Consider the following 17,964-nt stretch of genomic DNA (forward strand, 5'->3'; position numbering starts at 1 on the left):
CAGATGCACTTTTCCAAAGGTCAGTAATTTTTTGCCATCCCAGAAGCAGGTTATCTAAAAATAAACAGTTGTGTCTCACCATTTTCTACACAGGACTCTAGCTGGTCCACTGGAGTCACTGAGGACGCAAGCTGCAGCTGGCTAGTGACAATAGTAAGGGCCCAGGGTGAAGCACTGAGGATATCAGTCATCAGTAAAAATGGTACGTCGGTGAAGACTTTATCTAAGTGCTCAAACTGTCAAGAGGAGAAACAGTGTTATTCTACTGTTCATGTTGTTTATAAGGCTATGTTTTATTTCAGTATTTTTCCACATACCTTAGTTGAGACAAATTTAACAGCTACATCAAAAGGAAATACTGTCTCTATAGTAACGGTCTCATCCTACATTTAAAAAAAAGAGAGAAAATTATTTTCTTTTTCTGACGGATTGTCATCTGGTAACAAATGTTTCAAAAATTCCTTTAATACTGTTATTACCCCTCCCCATGAAAAGACTGCAGAAATAGCAGTAATGTCCAGTGTGCCCCTCCCCCAAACCCAAGCACAATTAGAAGGTTTTAGAATGTTTATGCTGAGCACCATCCCCCCAAAGCACATAAACATGTAAATATATTATAAATATTGTATGCTTTCAATCATACTTTATTTATTTAATTAGAAGCATTTCTAAAAGCCCCAGAGTTCACAGACACATTTAATAGGTAGGTGTGTGTGTGTGTGTGTGTGTGTGTGTGTGTGTGTGTGTAAGAGAGAGAGAGGGAGAGAGAATAGGGAAATGAATATTAAAATATCAATTCAATATTATTGAAACCTTAATTTCCTGCAATGTTTATGTGATAATCAACTGCAAGCTGGTGGTCTTGAACCACCCTTAGCTTAGGTTTTCCAACATACCCTGTGACACCTGCAAAGAATTTCTTTTCCTTCAATGACTGCATTCACCAGGTAAGAAACATACACAAGAAACATCCTAGTACCAACTGTTCCACAGTGAATATATATGATTTTTTCCAACTGTAAAAGGAACAAACAGACAGACAGACAGACTAGTTATAAAATAAAAGGTCAAAGACTTTTAAAATACTGTTCAATTTAAAAATGCACATAACCTTTAAAAAAATCCCTGGGTTCTGATTGTAAATTAATCCAATCTTTTTTTTTCCCCCTAATTTGCTTCTAATGATACTATGAGAAAGGGGCAGATTATTATTTGCTATTTGAATAAATCTTTGAAGCTAACATTCTGAAATCAATTTCTATTTTAATAGCTTGCTTATTCACAGGACTTCATCCTAAGAATAATATAGTAGAACCTCTGGTCACAACCATAATTTGTTCCATAACTTTGGTTGCAAACTGATTTGATGGTGATCTAAACCTAATTTTGGGAATGTGGTGTTTGCAAAAACAATGGCGTAGAAGGGGAAATTGGCCACGGGGAAAAAAAATTGTGATTTTTTGAGTCGGAACCCTGTTTGGTTGTGGTCAGAAGCATTCGTGATGAGAGGTTCTACTGTATACAGAACTAACCCTGTTCATCTTAGAAGAATTCTAACATTGAACAGATTTTGTTTTGGGGTTACTGTCTCCAAAATAGTTTTAAATATGTCATATTTAATATATACTGATAACATAGCACGCTACCTTTTCACCTGGCTGCAAGTCTCCCAAAGGGATATCAGGAAGCAAAGCAGGGTAGGAATCATCACACATTTCTGTTCCATTCAGAGTTACATGTGTTTTTTGAGTCAAATTTGCATCTTGGCCTAGGAGACAACAATGTGTATGAATATATGAAAAGAATATATGTATATCTTTATATGTACTGTATATGTGTGTCCCTTGCTTGTAAATATTTATTTAGAGAACGACTGATGCATTTATCAAGATAATGCAGATTTTAAGTTTAGTATGAATGTAATACATTTTAATATGAATTATTGCCAGTAAACAAATGAAATGCATGCGAGTTTTAAGAATTTCAGATGTATATTTATGTGTTCCTTTTACACAAAACAAAGCTTTAACCTATTTTAAATAATACATTTTACGAGATTTCAGACAATTACCATTATTTTTGAAGCAAGTCTCTAATTTTCAACCCAGCATGGCCATATTAAGGCAACTCTAGAAATATCAAAATTATCAATGAAGAAAATTATTTCAGTTATGAACTTTAGTTATTCACAGCTGTCACTTAGTGACAACATTGCATTCTGAAAATTCCTGACTTTGCTTTGCCAGTGAAAGAACAGGCAAGTCAAGATATACTATAATCTACACCGTTAAATGTTGCAATGTTCTAAAACCTGCTCTCCCAACTAATGCCCTAAGTAATGGCAGAATGTGCCAATTGGGAATAATTATAGTAGGGCAAAACATAAGTAAGCACTGTGTCGAAGAAGATTCTGCTAAAGTAAAAATCTACCATTTTATATAAATGAATGTTAGATTTCAAAGCCATCAAATATTTAAGTTAGCATATCTAAATAATATGCACATCACTTCATGAAATCTAGCTATTAAATGACCTTTTCATTTGTCTTCTACTATCTAATTGTTGAATTATTGACTTGCCCTATTAATAAAAGAGGAGTGGTTTAAACCTCTCCACAATGAGAAGTTCCTTGAGGATTGTGACTGAGCCAGTATATCATGTTACATAATGAATACCTGGTTTTAAGCCTGCTGTGAGCTTTACATCTTTCGCAATTGTCTTCTCATGTGACTCGATTGTCACAGTCAAACAATACATTTCATTCATTAGGGCAGGAGGTTCATGGGTAAGCTGGACAGAAATGTTAGGCACTCTAGAAATGATCCTTGAATAAAAACAAGAAACAAGTCATCTTCTTGCTTAGCTTTATCCTCTTTCTTAGTTGAGCTGTTGTTCTACAAACCTCTGCATGTGTAGTAACAGCAATTCTCTAGGCATGGCAAGTAAGTTCAAACTATTGTGTGTACTTTTCAAACTCTTTTTTACTCTCTTCTTATATGTTCTTTATAGTGTACAAACAAGCATAGATAGTACTCCTGTAGCCATTCGAAGCTATTTTAAGGGCCACAAAATAGGGCGTTGGTTCTTACCTGATATGCCCCTTCTCTGGGCAGGTGAAGAGAGTGGTCATGCATGGGTTAACTCAGCCAGTAACCAATAGAACTGAGTCTACCAAAGTGATGTCATCGCCTCTGAGGAGTGTCCTTCCGCTTTCTTGAGGAAGGAGATAAGTAGATTTCTGTGCGCTATTCGATTGGTCTCAATTCCTTGATGCTCCAGCATTTCTCCCAGATCTCCCTGTGCGAACTAGGTCAGAGCCTGAAAGGGTGGGGATGACCGCTGTCTCCACCTGCCCAAAGAAGGGGTGTATCAGGTAAGAACCAACACCCCATTCTCCAAAGTTAGTGGAGACAGCGGTCATGCATGAGACGTACCAAAGCTAGGCCTGTCCCCGGGTTGGAATGAGACTGGGATAGGAGCTTGAAGAGGGAAGAACTTGTTGAAGGACCCGCCGTCCGAATGCCGTATCAGCCGAAGCGTATCTATCTACCTTATAATGACCGATAAAGGGAGTAGGAGTAGTCCAGGTGGCCGCCTTGCAGATCTCCTCCACCGAGGCCTGCCTTGTCCACGCCGCCGACATAGCCGCACTGCGTGTGGAATGCGCCATGATGTTGGATGGAGGAGTGAGGTGATGTGCCAGATAAGCTCTTGAAATGGCAGATCGGACCCAACCATAGATGGAGAAGCTTTTAGCCCCTTATTTCTGGGATGGAAAGACACGAAGAGAGCTTCGGTGCACCTGAAGACTGCCGTCTTGGCAATATAGATCTTAAGAGCATGTCGCATGTATAACCTGTGCCATTTGCGTTCAAGTCTGTGAGAAGGATTAGGACAGAAATTTGGAAGAGTGAAGTCTAGAGATCGATGAAAGGCCCAATTTACCTTTGGAACAAAGTTGGGATCAAGGCGAAGGACCACATGGTCCGGGTGAAATACACACAGGTCAGATTGGATGGAAAGGGCTGCCAATTCCGAGACTCGCCGTGCCAACATGATGGCCACCAGAAAGGTTGTCTTCAATGTAAGGTGATGCAATGAGGCTGACCTGAGAGGTTCGAAGGGCGGTTCAGTGAGAAAGTCAAGGCCTTTGGCTAGATCCCATGAGGGGAAACGGTGTATGACAGGAGGGCAGAGATTAGATGCGCCCTTAATGAAGCGGCGGACATGAGGGTGCAAGGAAAGAGGCTCACCCTGGTGAAGTGAGAGAACCAAAGAGAGAGACGACACCTGTCGCTGTAGGGTGTTTGGCAAGAGCCCCTTATCAAGCCCCTGTTGCAAGAACTCCAAAACCTGGGGGACCAAAGCCTCCAGGGGGGTGGCATCTTGAGAGCGGCACCAAGTCTGCCACGTTGATTCGTAGGTTCTGTTAGTGGCCGGGCGGCGAGAAGCCTGAATAGTTTGCATTACAGTCTCAGAAAGGTTAGTCACCCTCAAGACCACCCGCTCAGCTTCCATGCGGACAGGCGGAGCCAGGACACATCGGGATGGTAAATGGACCCCCGATGAACAAGGGACGTTAGCAATGGAAGACGCCATGCTGGGCCTACTGAGAGATTGACCAGGTCCGCATACCAGGGTTGGCGCGGCCAATGAGGGGCGATTAGGATGAGTTTGGTCTTTTCCTCTATCATTTTCCAAATCACCCTCTGTATCGGGGGAAGGTAGGGAAGGCGTATATGAGGCATCCGTCCCTTCTGCACCTTAAGGCATCCGTCCCTTCAGTAATTTTAAATAGATAAGTTGAGGAAAGAGCAATTAGCACAGCCAGTTCCGATCGAACTGAGTCTAAAAAAGCAGGAGGACACTCCTCAGAAGCGATGACATCACTTTGGTAGACTCAGTTCTATTGGTTACTGGCTGAGTTAACCCATGCATGACCACTGTCTCCACCAACTTTGGAGAATGCTTTAATTTAGGCAAAATCATCTCTTAACTATTATGGTAAAAATGGTTGTAAAATCAGACCCAGTCATGTGATGAGTCGCTTAAGGACCACATCATTTAGCAACAGAAATTCTAGTCCCAATTGTGATAAATTGAGGTCAAGTTGTATTGAAACATTTCTAAATGCCTTTCATCATGTAGAAGCCTTCCAGAGCTTCTTGCGATACAGATAATACATTATCTTGAACAACATCATTAAGAATGTGAAAGCCCTACAGAACATATTAACAAACTGTTGTTACAGAACCTGGGAATCCTAACTCGCAAAGTCATACTTCTCTAAGACAGTGGAATATTTTCAGTCCCCGATATTGCCTCGCAATTTCTGATGAACTTTTTCTTGAAAGGTGGAACAATGAAAGCAACTACTTGTATTCTATTCTCAAACCTCAAACATTCATAGAATTATTTCTCTCCATGGAACCCATTCATACTTACATAGTGCTTGCCTGAATTGTAAGGCTATCCCAGTGAACCTCATTATTTAGAAGTTTGGGTCGTCTTTTGAAGGAACGCGCTGCCAGCACTGCTTCTCGAGAAGCAGCAGCATCACCCCCTCCTCCATGCCAGTTCAAGACCATACACCTGCCATTTTCACTACCCAGAATTAGGTTCACTGAGGTAATCTGAAAAAAGATTATATCCTTCAGTTCATTTAAAGTGTTATATAATACAGAGTAAATTACTGCTTTTAGTATGATGTGTATGCATTTATAAATGAGTCCTAGCCACTTCTTTGTTTCTAGCGGAATCCTACCAAAATATATCAATTCTCTGAAAGCTTAGGTTGTCCTTTTACAAAGAAGCATTTGTCTATTTTATGCTCTTTTTACTATAATTTGTGCACAATCTTAAAAGATGCCACTATTACATTCTATTACATTCAAGAGCCAATTCATTTCAGTTGGACTATTCCTGTTTTTATTTAGATTTTTAAAATATTTTATTAAATAGTTTGAAACAAGTAAATAAGTTAAAAAAGAAACATGGAAAAGCTTAATAACATACAAATAAATAAATCAGATTTAGGAATATCTAAAGATTATAGCATTCTAATATATGATGATATTAGTGTCATCATTATAACTTTTCCAAAGATTAAACTCCACAATTCCTTTTTCTATTGCAACACCATAAAGTTGTCCTGAACTATATACAGGTGTGATGGTCCTCGCTCCAGTTCTTATCTTCTTTTGATTTTTCGCAGAAAAGGCACCCTACTATTTAAGCTGATTACTGTTCACACATTTTTGAATTACAATCAACAACGTCATTAATATTTTTATAACACCTCGTAGAACATACCTCAATTTTTTTCCCCACGTCTTCTGTTTTTGCCACAAATTTGAAAGTGAACTTTTTTGTCTTACCAGGGATAAGACACAATGTTCCCTGTGTAGACGGTTCCAGAACGTCACATTTTGGATAATTTTCTTCCACCACACAATACTGATTGTATTCCTATGGTAAGAGAAAAATAAGCAGAAGTAGACAATGCAAAAAATAACCAGAAGCCCCGCATCAACAGCACCGCCCAGCAGGGGCCCACTTCTGCGGCTGCTTGCCACCGCTCGCGTGCATCGCTCCCAGCCTCCATTTCGCCGTCAGAGCCTTCCAGAAAGCCCTCTGAAGCTGAGAAACGGGCTCTGGATTGACGTGCATGGCGATTCCTTTTTGCCTTAATGGCCTTCTGGAAAGCTCTCTGCAAACGATAGCAGAGCTCCGGATCAATCCAGAGCTCTTTTATTGGCTACAAATGCCTTCCGGAAAACCCTCAGCTGTAGAGGGTTTTCCAGAAGGCCTATGACAGCAAAACAGAGAACTGGGGTAACACTTGCAAGCGGTGGCAAACAGCCACGGAAGTGGGCCGCAGAAGCCAAGTCAGGTGTCGGGGTGTGTGAGGCATGGTAAGTAGGGAAGCTCTGCCCCTCCACCCTCACCCTAACTTAATTTTTACCTGTGTTCCTCGTCCCACCCCCTACACCCTGGGATGGGCAGGGTCTTAATTAGGGCTAATTTTGGGGGTAGGGCTTAATTTGAGCACATGCATTCAAAAACATGATAGGGCTTCTTTTTGGGATGGGTCTTATTTTAGGGGAAACAGTACATACCGTGACAACTACCCCATCCCATTAAGCACATATGAATCATAAAAGCAATGTTTTTAAAAAAACATTACCTGATTACTGAAATTGACACACAACTTAGAAAATTGGAGAGGATGCAGACAGTCAGCTTTCAAATACACATCAAACAGAATTGGTACGTCAACATGAAAACTTGGAGCAAGAAATTTAGCTTTACACTGCACTAGATTTTGGAACAAAACAAAATCAGAGGACAAGCATGTTACCAAAAACAATGAAATATTTTATATTTAGCGACAATATTTAACAATTGGGGCTAATTTTCTATCTGGTACAGGTAGTTCTCGACTTACAACCCCAATTCAGCCCCAAATTTCTTCTGCTTAGCAAGGCTGTTGTTAAAGAGATTTGCACCCCATTTTACGAACTTTTCTGCCACAATTGTTAAGGAAATCACTGCAATGGAGTGAATCATGTGGTCATTAAGCAAATCTGGCTTCCCCCATCGACTTTGCTTGTTGGAAGTCAGCTGAGAAGATTGCAAATGATGATCACATGACCCTGGGACAGTGTAATTGCCATAAATACATGCCATCTGCCAATTGCCTGAATTTTGATCATGTGACAATGGGGATGCTGCAAATGTTTTAAGTGTGAAAACTGGTCACAAGTCTGTTTTTTCAGGGCCTTTGAAAGTTTGAAATGTCACTAAATTAATGATTGTAAGTCAAACACTACCTGTATTGGATGAAGGTTGACAGAACTTGAATGTTCAGACATAAGCAGAAAGAGGTGCTTTTAAACCTAGCAGACTCTGCTGAAAGTACTTTCAAAATATAAACCATTTTTTATCATACTAAGCTTGTTACTACAACTATTTCCATTCCCTCATCTGCATTTTTGTATGCAGATGTGCACCTGCACAACTAGCCTGCTGCCCAGAATATTGAATAATATTGTATTTCAAAGGTACAGGTAATGCTGCATAAAAGGATCACTAATCACGCGCAAGAATTTTACAGGAATGGTAAGATTATTCACACTGCAATTTAGCAGGAGATTAAAAGCAAATATGAAAATTTGGGTATAATTTCGTTTTTAAATCAATGACCCATATCAAAGGAATTCCTTATAAATATAATATGCTTTGTAATAGAAATCTTTACAGAGCAGCCTAGGATGCAATTTAAAAAGCTGTTAGAGGTGCCTGAGAGGGCCTTTGGTAATGAATGGCTACCAGTACACCTACTGCATTGTAGCAGAAATTACATTTTATTTGGATGATAAATTATGCATCACATTTCATGTTTTTATAATGTAAACTGCTTGGAATTGTTTTTGTTGTATATAAAAATACAGTAAATTAAGAATAAGAAATATTTGACTTTTAATAAAGCATTCCTCTACAATATATTAGTGCATTTCAGATATTTTAATATATATATACATACTATTCTTTGAGTTCTCATTTTGTATCTAATATGAACTTCATTTCATAAGAAAAGGAAATATGGAAGTATTTATGAATTTAAAATATATCCTGCTGTTTTTTCCTTCCACCTTTATAACACTAATTCACACAGGTGCTACTTTTTTGTTATAAAAGTTTTAATACATACCAAAAGGAACAAAATCTTGTACTTCTATTGTAAAGATATTGTTGCCTGCCAGGGATACTCTATCAGCCCACAATTTCTGTGCAGCTTTTACAGAAGCAACATCACAGTCAGATTCAGGATCTGGATTCTCATTCTAAATTCAAAACAAAATTTAAACTGATCAAATCTATGCATAGAGCTGGTAAACTCTGCAGATTATTTCACAGAAATTTGCTTCTTTCTACTGACCATAAGAACTTTGATCAGATTCTTTTCTATTCGAGATTTCTGATCTTCTTTCAAAGTAGATGCTTCAATAAAACACATATTAAAATTAATAAATAACATCAACATGTTATCTTTAAAATAGTCCTCTAAATGTTTCGAAGAGGAATTATATCCAATATGTTATCTATACGTTGTAGAAAACTGAGCAACTATTAGGTGAATAAATCACAAAATCATATAGTAGATTAAAAAAAAACAATAACTATATTTGGGTGAATTCAGAAGCCATAATTAATCATTAGATGAAAATGTCATGTAATTTGAGCTCATATGGTTGCTGTTCTCTTCCTTGAAAATAAGCATCAAAAAATAAAAAGCTTCCATTTTATTTAGTTTAACTACAGCTAAATCTCATCCAAATCATAAACTCTATTTAAATTTTAGTATAGTTAACATAAAGCAAAATTCTACAATATTACCATTCAATCACCTTGTGATTGAAATCACCAACCAATCACTAGCCCATAATTAAGAATCACATTTTTTATGAATAATGATAATTAATCTAAGAAGAGTAACAGAGTTGGAAGGGACCTTGGAGGTTTTCTAGTCCTACCCCCTGCTCAAGCAGGAAGCCCTTATACTATTTCAGACAAATGGTTGTCTAATCTTTAAAATCTCCAGTTTTGGGGCACCCATAACTTCTGGAGGCATGTTGTTCCATTGATTAATTGTACTACCCATCAGGAAATTTCTCTTTGCTTCTTTCCTTGATTAGTTTCCATCCATTGCTTCTTGTCCTGCCTTCAGGACAATAAAATAAAAGTGAGAATAAAAGCTTCTAAATTCTCCCAGTCATACAAAAGAGGGAGACAGGGATCTTGGCAATTTGCTTTATTTTCTCAGTAGTAAATTATTATTTAGTGTAACATCAATTCCCAACGCTTATACGACATTATATACTTTACTTTAAACCTATTGCATTTATATCCATATCAGCATTCCATCAAGAGTAAACTGAACACCTGACCTATGTCTGAACATTTTTAAGCATTTTAAGTTTACCATACTTCCTTTCAGGTTTCAAATCTTTGGACAGCATTTAAAGAATAAATGGTGTCCCTCATGGGAAAACATGAAGCACAAAATGGTTTGATTTTTATTATAGAGGACACCTTTATGCCTGGACAACAAAAATTTACAATACATTTATTGGGAATTCAAGGAATAAAAACATAAAAAGAAAGAATGCCTTATTGCTCCTTATTCACATTTTTATGGGCTTACCACATTTATCCTCTACCATAAAGTAATATCTTTTAGCATAACTGTTCACACACAATTCCAAATGCCTGCCAACTTGCCCACACTTGCTGTTAAAAACTCTGATTGAAAACAGAATTAAAATGCCTTGCTTACCTCTGCCCAGCAGCTCTAATGAATATGTAATATAATCTTTTATTTGGGCCATTAGATAGGAGCATTTAAGAGCAGTGGACAATATAGAAGTCAGGAGAGTCCACCATCCTTCACTACGGTAATCACACAAAACATAGTCAAGAAGCCTAGAAGACAGAAGATTTAAATAACTTAATATATGTAATACTTTCTATAAAGTGAAGAGCCAACCTGAACTATTAGTCAAGGGACCAGGCTCAAAACCAGGAGAGTTCTAGTTGCACCTTAGGTGCACAAAAGCTGGGGGATCTTCGCCAGTCATTGCCTCTCAGTTCAGGATGTCACTTCATTATTAGATTATTATCTCTATATAGGGCTTCCTTTAAAGATGCTTCAGAATTGCAGTTAATTTGACATCTTGCTTTAGTCGCTGGATCACTTACCAAGGAACTGGGTCAGTTACCAAGGAGTGGTGGCTTAAAAAGCCCTATGTGGTTTAGATATCTCCTTCAACTCCGTAAATTATCAACTACAATTGGCCCAACCTGCGAGTTCAGTCCTGGGAGTGGGAATGTTTAGGGTTCCCATCCCATGTGACATTAAAAGACAATCCTTTGCAGTGGTGGACTCACTATTATGAACATTGTTGTAGCCTGAACTTATCTTATAAAAGACTTTTGTGTCGGCAAACCTATGAATGTGGTTCTATCAGGCTACCTTCAAGGTTTTTTTTAAATGGTTTGTTTCCTCTGAGCTAATTGTTTCTATTATATTTGATTTTATGGACTGTGGAAAATGAGGAAAGTTTAGAGATTTGTATTATTTTGTTGTAAATTATTTGGAATCTTTGTATTCAATAACAATACAATACAAAACAACAAAACAAATAACAAAACAATACAAAGTTCAAATGTTCCCATAATCCCACAGTCTGTCAGTGTATTTATTTGTGTAATAAAGAAGTAACTATATCTACTTGATGACTTGCTGGTGATCAGTTAGCTTAACATACATTTAGCAAACGTATATGGTGGGTCTACCATTTTATAAATTGGTCAACAATCTGGTGTTGTTAGAATTAGGATTAGTACAGGCATTAATCCTGAAAAGGGAAAGCTGCAAAACAGTTATCCTATAATTGGTCCTACTTTAGAAAAAGACAAATATTGAGGATCAGAGCTATATTATGTATACAATGAGAGCTTGTATTTTTTAGTAATAATTTGAATCCCAAATTATATATTTCACCATATTGATGAGACATAAAAATCTAATTCTCATAGTTTCAAGGTATATTAAAGTATTCAAAACTATGTCATACTAGATTTATAAAGTCACACTTACTTCAAAGCTTTGGTGTAATCTTTAGCATAATAATATTCTTCACCCATCTGAACCACTAAAAAGAAAATAAGATTATTTCCAGTACTTTAACATATTTAAACATTTTTTAAAGATGTGTTTGAAAATGAAACTTACTCAAGTGACTTTTCATTCTTGGACACTTGTATCTCTTGAATTGCGTTACTGCATTACTCAACAAGGTGATTATTAGCTCCTAATAAATAAATAAAAATGGCAGTTATATTTGGACTTACAAAAACTATAAACTATAAACGGAAATCTAACTTACAGAATGGAGAACTTTCTTCTCTTTCAGTTGCAGTGCTAAGATTCCCACTTTCTCCTTTTCAGGATCATTAAGATCAAAACCTGCAAAAGACAATGAAAAATCCATTTTAATGAGTTTTGCTGCAAGGGTACATTATTATTACAACTGTTAAGGCACATGCTTAGTTCCAAGCCAGGAATACATAGATTCCAAGCACTTCTGTAACTTAGGAGAAAGAATGTTTGGCATTCTACCATATTCTTAGTTCTTTTGATAAGATTCATCTAAAAGAATCCCTGAAAGAATTAAATGTATCTGGAGTATTTTCAAACAGCTCCTGCAAGAAAACAATATTAATAACACCCCATCCGAAAACCTCATAATTGTTTCTTAGCAACAGCTAATTTACTCAGGCATTTCTAATAGGCAATGTTCACTTGATTTATGCTACTTTGCAGATTGCAAATAGGAATGCAGGTCTTGTGTCACATATTTGCCATATAGCACTTATTTCAATTTTTTAATCTTTATTCTCTTATGAGTAACATTTAAGACCAGACATTGAAACTGTAATCTCTCCAAATCTCTGCATATGCAATAAAATAAATAAATAGTTTTTCCATGGACTCTAAATCATTTCAATATGCAGATCTATTTTCTTCACTAACATCAGTGTAGAGAGTATAAATAATGCAAAGTGGATAGGGCAATATATGAATGGAGCCAAAATTTTGCAATATTTCCTGGATTTTAGAAAAAAATTTTTTAACTATTATGCCTGTTTTAGGGCCACAACACACATTTCTCAGATGTTGCCCATTTCAAAACTGTGCAAAACCATGATAGTAATTTTTTAGGCATCTCAATCACAGTGGGACTTGAAGCAGTCATCAACGGCCTTGGAGTTTTAAATTGCCCATCCCTGATGTAGTGAAACTTGAAATTTGCCATGAAGCAACTCATAACCTCCGGTAACTATTTCATCTGACTGCAAAATATTAGTTCAAACTTTAAACCATGTTAAATTATGACTACTGAAGAAGCAGTGTTTAAAAAAACTACTTTGGAGAAACTGTTTTTAAAAAGTGTCTACTGGAAAACATCAACTAAGTCATATTTTTCTGTTGTAGTAAGTTGTTAAATATTTAGGAAATATGTATTGGGGTTCCTGATATATTTATCATGAAACCCAATGCTGGGTTTCATGCCCAGCCCTAAAAAACCAATTAATTCTCTCTTTTTTGTTATTGTATTTACAATACAATAGCAGAGTTGGAAGGGACCTTAAAGGTCTTCTAGTCCAACCCCCTGCCTAGGCAGGAAAACCTCTACCGTTTCAGACAAATGGCTATCCAACATCTTAAAGACTTCCAGTATTGGGGCATTCTGGAGGCAACTTATGGAGGCAAGTTGTTTCACTAATTAATTGTTCTAACTGCCAGGAAATTTCTCCTCAGTTCTAAGTTGCTTCTCTCCTTGATTAGTTTCCACCCATGGCTTCTTGTTCTACCCTCAGGTGCCTTGGAGAATAGTTTGACTCCCTCTTCTTTGTGGCAACCCCTGAGATATTGGAACACTGCTATCATGTCTCCCCTAGTCCTTTTCGTTAAGCTAGTCATACCCAGTTCCTGCAACCGTTCTTCATATGTTTTAGTCTCCAGTCCCCTAATCATCTTGGTTGCTCTTCTCTGCACTCTTTCTAGAGTCTCCACATCTTTTCTACATCGTGGCGACCAAAATTGAATGCAGTATTCCAAGTGTGGCCTTACCAAGGCATTATAAAGTGGTATTAACACTTCACGTGATCTTGATTCTATCCCTCTCTTTATGTAGCCTAGAACTGTGTTGGCTTTTTTGGCAGCTACTGCACACTGCTGGCTCATATTTAAATAGTTGTCCACTAGGATTCTAAGATCCCTCTCACAGTTATTACCATTGAGCAAGGTACCACCTACACTATATCTGTGCATTTCGTTTTTCTTGCCTAAATGTAGAACCTTACTCTTTTCACCATTGAATTTCATTTTATTAGATAGTGCCCAATGTTCAAGTTTGTCAAGATCCTTCTGTATCTTAAGCCTATCTTCTGGAGTGTTGGTTATTCCTGCCAGCTTGGTGTCATCTGCAAATTTGATGAGTTCCCCATTTATTCCCTCATCCAAATCATTGATGAAGATGTTGAAGAATACTGGGTCTAAAACAGAGCGTTGGGGTACTCCACTGCACACTTCCCTCCATGTAGATGCAGTTCCATCGAGGACTACACGTTGAGTGTGGTTGGTCAGCCAGATACGAATCCATCTGGTGGTGATGCTGTCTAACCCATTCTTCTACTTTGTCTAGTAGTAGGTTATGGTCTACCTTATCAAATGCCTTAGTGAAGTCCAAGTAAACTATATCGACGGCATTCCTCTGGTCCACTAATTTTGTCACTTTGTCAAAGGATGCAATAAGATTAGTCTGGCATGATCTGTTTTTGACAAACCCATGTTGGCTTTTGGCTATTACTTTGTTTGCTTCTAGGTGTTCGCAAATTCGTTGCTTGATTATTTTTTTCCAGAATCTTTCCTGGTATTAATGGTCAGGCTGATAGGTCTATAGTTTCCAGGATCTATTTTTTTCCCCTTTTTTGAAGATGAGAACCACATGAGCTCTTTTCCAGTCCTCTGGCAGTTCCCTGGTGCTCCAGGATCTCTGAAAGATATAGTTCAGTGGTTCTGAGATCTCATCTGCCAGTTCCTTCAGAACCCTGGGGTGTAATCCGTCCGGTTCTGGTGATTTGAACTCGTCTAGGGTAGACAGGTGCTCACTTACCATTTTCTTCCCTATTTTAACTTGTGTTCCGAATCTGTTTTTTGTGGTGCTGTTTTTGATAGGTTGGACTGTTTTTCCCTTTGTGTAAAGACAGATGCAAAAAATGAGTTAAATAGTTCTGCTTTCTCCCTGTTGCTTGTCACCTTCTTGCCACTTTCTCCCAGCAATGGACCAATTGTTTCCTTAACCTTTTTCTTGTTTTTAGCATGTTGGAAGAAGAAAGAGGCAAGCCTTTCTTCATTGTGAGCCTTAGCTTTCCTATTTACTTCATATTTACAGGCTTGGGCTATTTGCTGATATTCTGCCTATTCTGTCCTCCTCTTTCCATTTTTTATACTTAACTTTTTTGTCTTTCAATTTATCAGAGAGTTCTTTATGCAGCCATGCTGGTTTCTTTTGGGAGCTGTTATTTTTCTTCTTCATTGGTATTGTACTAGACTGAACTTTTGTATTCTCATTTTTCAAAATTTCCCAAGCTTCTTGAGTTGTTTTCCCCTTGAGGATTCTCATCCATGGAATTCTTCCCAAGCTCTAAGCTTATTGAAATTAACTTTCTTAAAATCCAAGATTCTAGTTTGACTTTGTTCTACTACTTGTGTTTGCATAATGTTGAATTCCAATATTGCATGGTCACTTGCCCCCAGGGTTCCTATGACTTCAACACCTTCTATCATTTCCTCTCTGTTAGTGAAAATTAAGTCTAATATGGCCGATCCCCTTGTTCCCTTCTCTACTTTTTGGGAAACAAAGTTGTCTGCTAGGTTCGTTAGGAACCTGTTAGATCTTCCACTTGGTGCAGTGTTTGTTTCCCAGTTGATGTCAGGGTAGTTAAAATCCCCTATTACTATTGTGGTGTGCTTCCTACATACCTTAGTTAGCTGACTAGCAAAAAGTTCATCTACTTCCTCTGCTTGGTTGGGTGGCCTGTAGTATAGGCCTATGGCAATGTCATCCCCCCACCCCCCAACCTTTAATATTGACCCAAATGCATTCAAGATAGTTCTCATCATTGTTGTGCTCTATTTCTGTAGAGATGTAGTTATTTCTTATATATAGTGCAACTCCACCTCTTCTTTTATTTGGTCTATTTCTTTTAAATAATTTAAATCCTTCTAGCTATATGTTCCATTTGTGGGCTTCATCCCACCAAGTTTCTGTAATGGCAGCCCTCATTTACTTGAATTTCTAATTCACCCTGTGAATTAGAATACTCTGTGCATTAGTGTACTCATACTCTGTGCATTAGTGTATAGACATTTGAGTCCATTTTGATTGACCCTGTGTTTACTGTCTACATAACCTGTGTTATGTCTGACTGCCCCTATTTTCTTGCCACTTGTATAATTCATGCACATGGTATGGCACTCACTATTAAATGCTTGGTTTTGCTTGACAACAGGAGTGATAATCTTACCCGCCCAAACATCGATGTTACATGCACTGATAACCCGATAAGTTTTAGATTGCTGGGGACAGAAATGTTCTGTATCAATTAATTCTCTGTCCCCGCTGTTCAGTTTAAATGTTTAATTCATTCAAAAGAACACAAACAAGTGCTGAGCTGAACAAGGAAGCACAGAATTCTGTTACCATCTCTGATCAGTTTATAAGAGCTACAAATTTATCTTCACATTTTCTAGCATAAATGTTTATTAAGTTATTTGTTTTTAATTAAGAAATTAAAAATATATTTACTTAATATTCCTTGCCTCCATGGCCTTTGTCCATAGAAGTCAAGCATTCCAGTTGGTGTTTCCAATGGATCCGGATTTGGATATATCACAGAAGACTGTAAATTCAGCAAATTTTTTCTTTACATTTGATTTTTAATGTGTGATCAAAGTAATAATGAAATAACAAGTCAAGGAAGAAGAAAAATGAGTTCATAGAAGAACAAGCCTTCACCAATATAGTATTTCATACAAAATGCAAAAATATCAACTGAATCATAAGATATTAAATTAAATCCAAGGATACACTCTTTAGCTAACTAAATATCAATTATATTGATAATAAATATTTAAGCACAGAAATCACAATTGATAAGGAGAAAAGTATATGTTTTGCCTGGCAATCTGAAAAGCTATACTTCATTCCTTTTTCTTAGCAAACTTTCAGTAAAAATACATATTACTGTATAGTCATTCCATCATTTAATGTAGCATGGCTTATAATTAAAATTTGCACACAGGTCTGTAGCTCCACTGTAAAACAGTGTATTGGGATATTAAAAACATTACATTTAGAGTATCTAACATTTATTTTGCATTTACTATAAAACGTCAAAATTTCAGGTTCCACATTCAAGATTTATATTGAACATGGAAAATGCTTACAACTCAGGTAAGATAGATGATTCTTTAGCACATACACATTGGTTATTAGTGTCAACTTGGGAAGGATAATCATTTGATATCAATCTGTAAGGTATTCTTTAACTGAAATTCATTCAGATTACTTAATGAATGCCCAGCATTATTTTAGGACTTTATCTAATTAGTGTGCTTTGCAGATAATCCATGACTAAATTTGACATTTAAATAAGCTGCTTAGCTATACACAAAAGTGCTTGTATGAATGCCTTGTACACAAAGGAATGAACATATATCAGTTCTTTACACAATACTGTAGTAGAGTACATTTCAATGACTTGAAGAAAACCCTTTGGTACACAAGTACAAAATACTATAATTCTTTGGTATGTCAATTTGCCAGAATACTAGCTTGCCAGAAAGTAAACAAAGTAAAAACCATGATACAGAAAAATACACGATTTTACTAAAGATTTTCATGAGTTATAAAATAATCTATGACTCACCTCATGATTGCAGAGAACATTTGCCAATTGCTTCCGTTCTTGTGCATAATATGCTGCCTGCTGATAATAGAAACCTGGGTTTTGTGTTTGAATAGCTGTCAACCCTAGTTTAATAGCTTCATCAAATAGATCTCCAAAAGCCTGAAATCTGTTAAGAAACCATAAACATAGACTTTAATATTTTACCAAAAGTTAAACTGAAAATAAAAGTAATGACAAGAGGCAATTCATGAACATATAAGGTCCTAGGAATCTAAATTTAAAGAAGCACTTTAAATTTTCCAGCTTTCATAATTATATAAAAAACCCAAAACAATATGTTATGTGTCACAAAATGTAAGAATAAGAAACACATTTCTTTTTTGTTTCCTAGGCTTCTTTGCAGGATTGCAGTCATAATAC

The 17,964-nt window shown here is 36.9% G+C and overlaps 1 protein-coding gene across 2 annotated transcripts in view; it reads right to left on the reverse strand.

The window, feature by feature from the left end:
• Positions 1-17,964, reverse strand: part of TRAPPC11 (trafficking protein particle complex subunit 11) — a 39,846-nt gene that overhangs the window by 7,721 nt on the left and 14,161 nt on the right. For both annotated transcript variants that reach the window (XM_081959822.1, XM_081959823.1), the window contains exons 10-25: positions 17,563-17,710; positions 16,440-16,533; positions 11,952-12,031; positions 11,798-11,876; positions 11,663-11,717; positions 10,340-10,485; positions 8,942-9,003; positions 8,714-8,846; positions 7,187-7,317; positions 6,313-6,468; positions 5,446-5,633; positions 2,676-2,824; positions 1,647-1,768; positions 897-1,016; positions 318-383; positions 80-236 (exon numbers count right to left, since the gene is read on the reverse strand). In XM_081959822.1, coding sequence (XP_081815948.1) covers positions 80-236; positions 318-383; positions 897-1,016; positions 1,647-1,768; positions 2,676-2,824; positions 5,446-5,633; positions 6,313-6,468; positions 7,187-7,317; positions 8,714-8,846; positions 8,942-9,003; positions 10,340-10,485; positions 11,663-11,717; positions 11,798-11,876; positions 11,952-12,031; positions 16,440-16,533; positions 17,563-17,710 — 1,886 coding nt within the window. The remainder of the gene's footprint in view (positions 1-79; positions 237-317; positions 384-896; positions 1,017-1,646; positions 1,769-2,675; positions 2,825-5,445; positions 5,634-6,312; positions 6,469-7,186; positions 7,318-8,713; positions 8,847-8,941; positions 9,004-10,339; positions 10,486-11,662; positions 11,718-11,797; positions 11,877-11,951; positions 12,032-16,439; positions 16,534-17,562; positions 17,711-17,964) is intronic.

The sequence above is a fragment of the Natrix helvetica genome (assembly GCF_964273705.1).
Source record: "Natrix helvetica genome assembly, chromosome: 7".
In the NCBI taxonomy this organism is placed as follows: Eukaryota; Metazoa; Chordata; class Lepidosauria; order Squamata; family Natricidae; genus Natrix; species Natrix helvetica.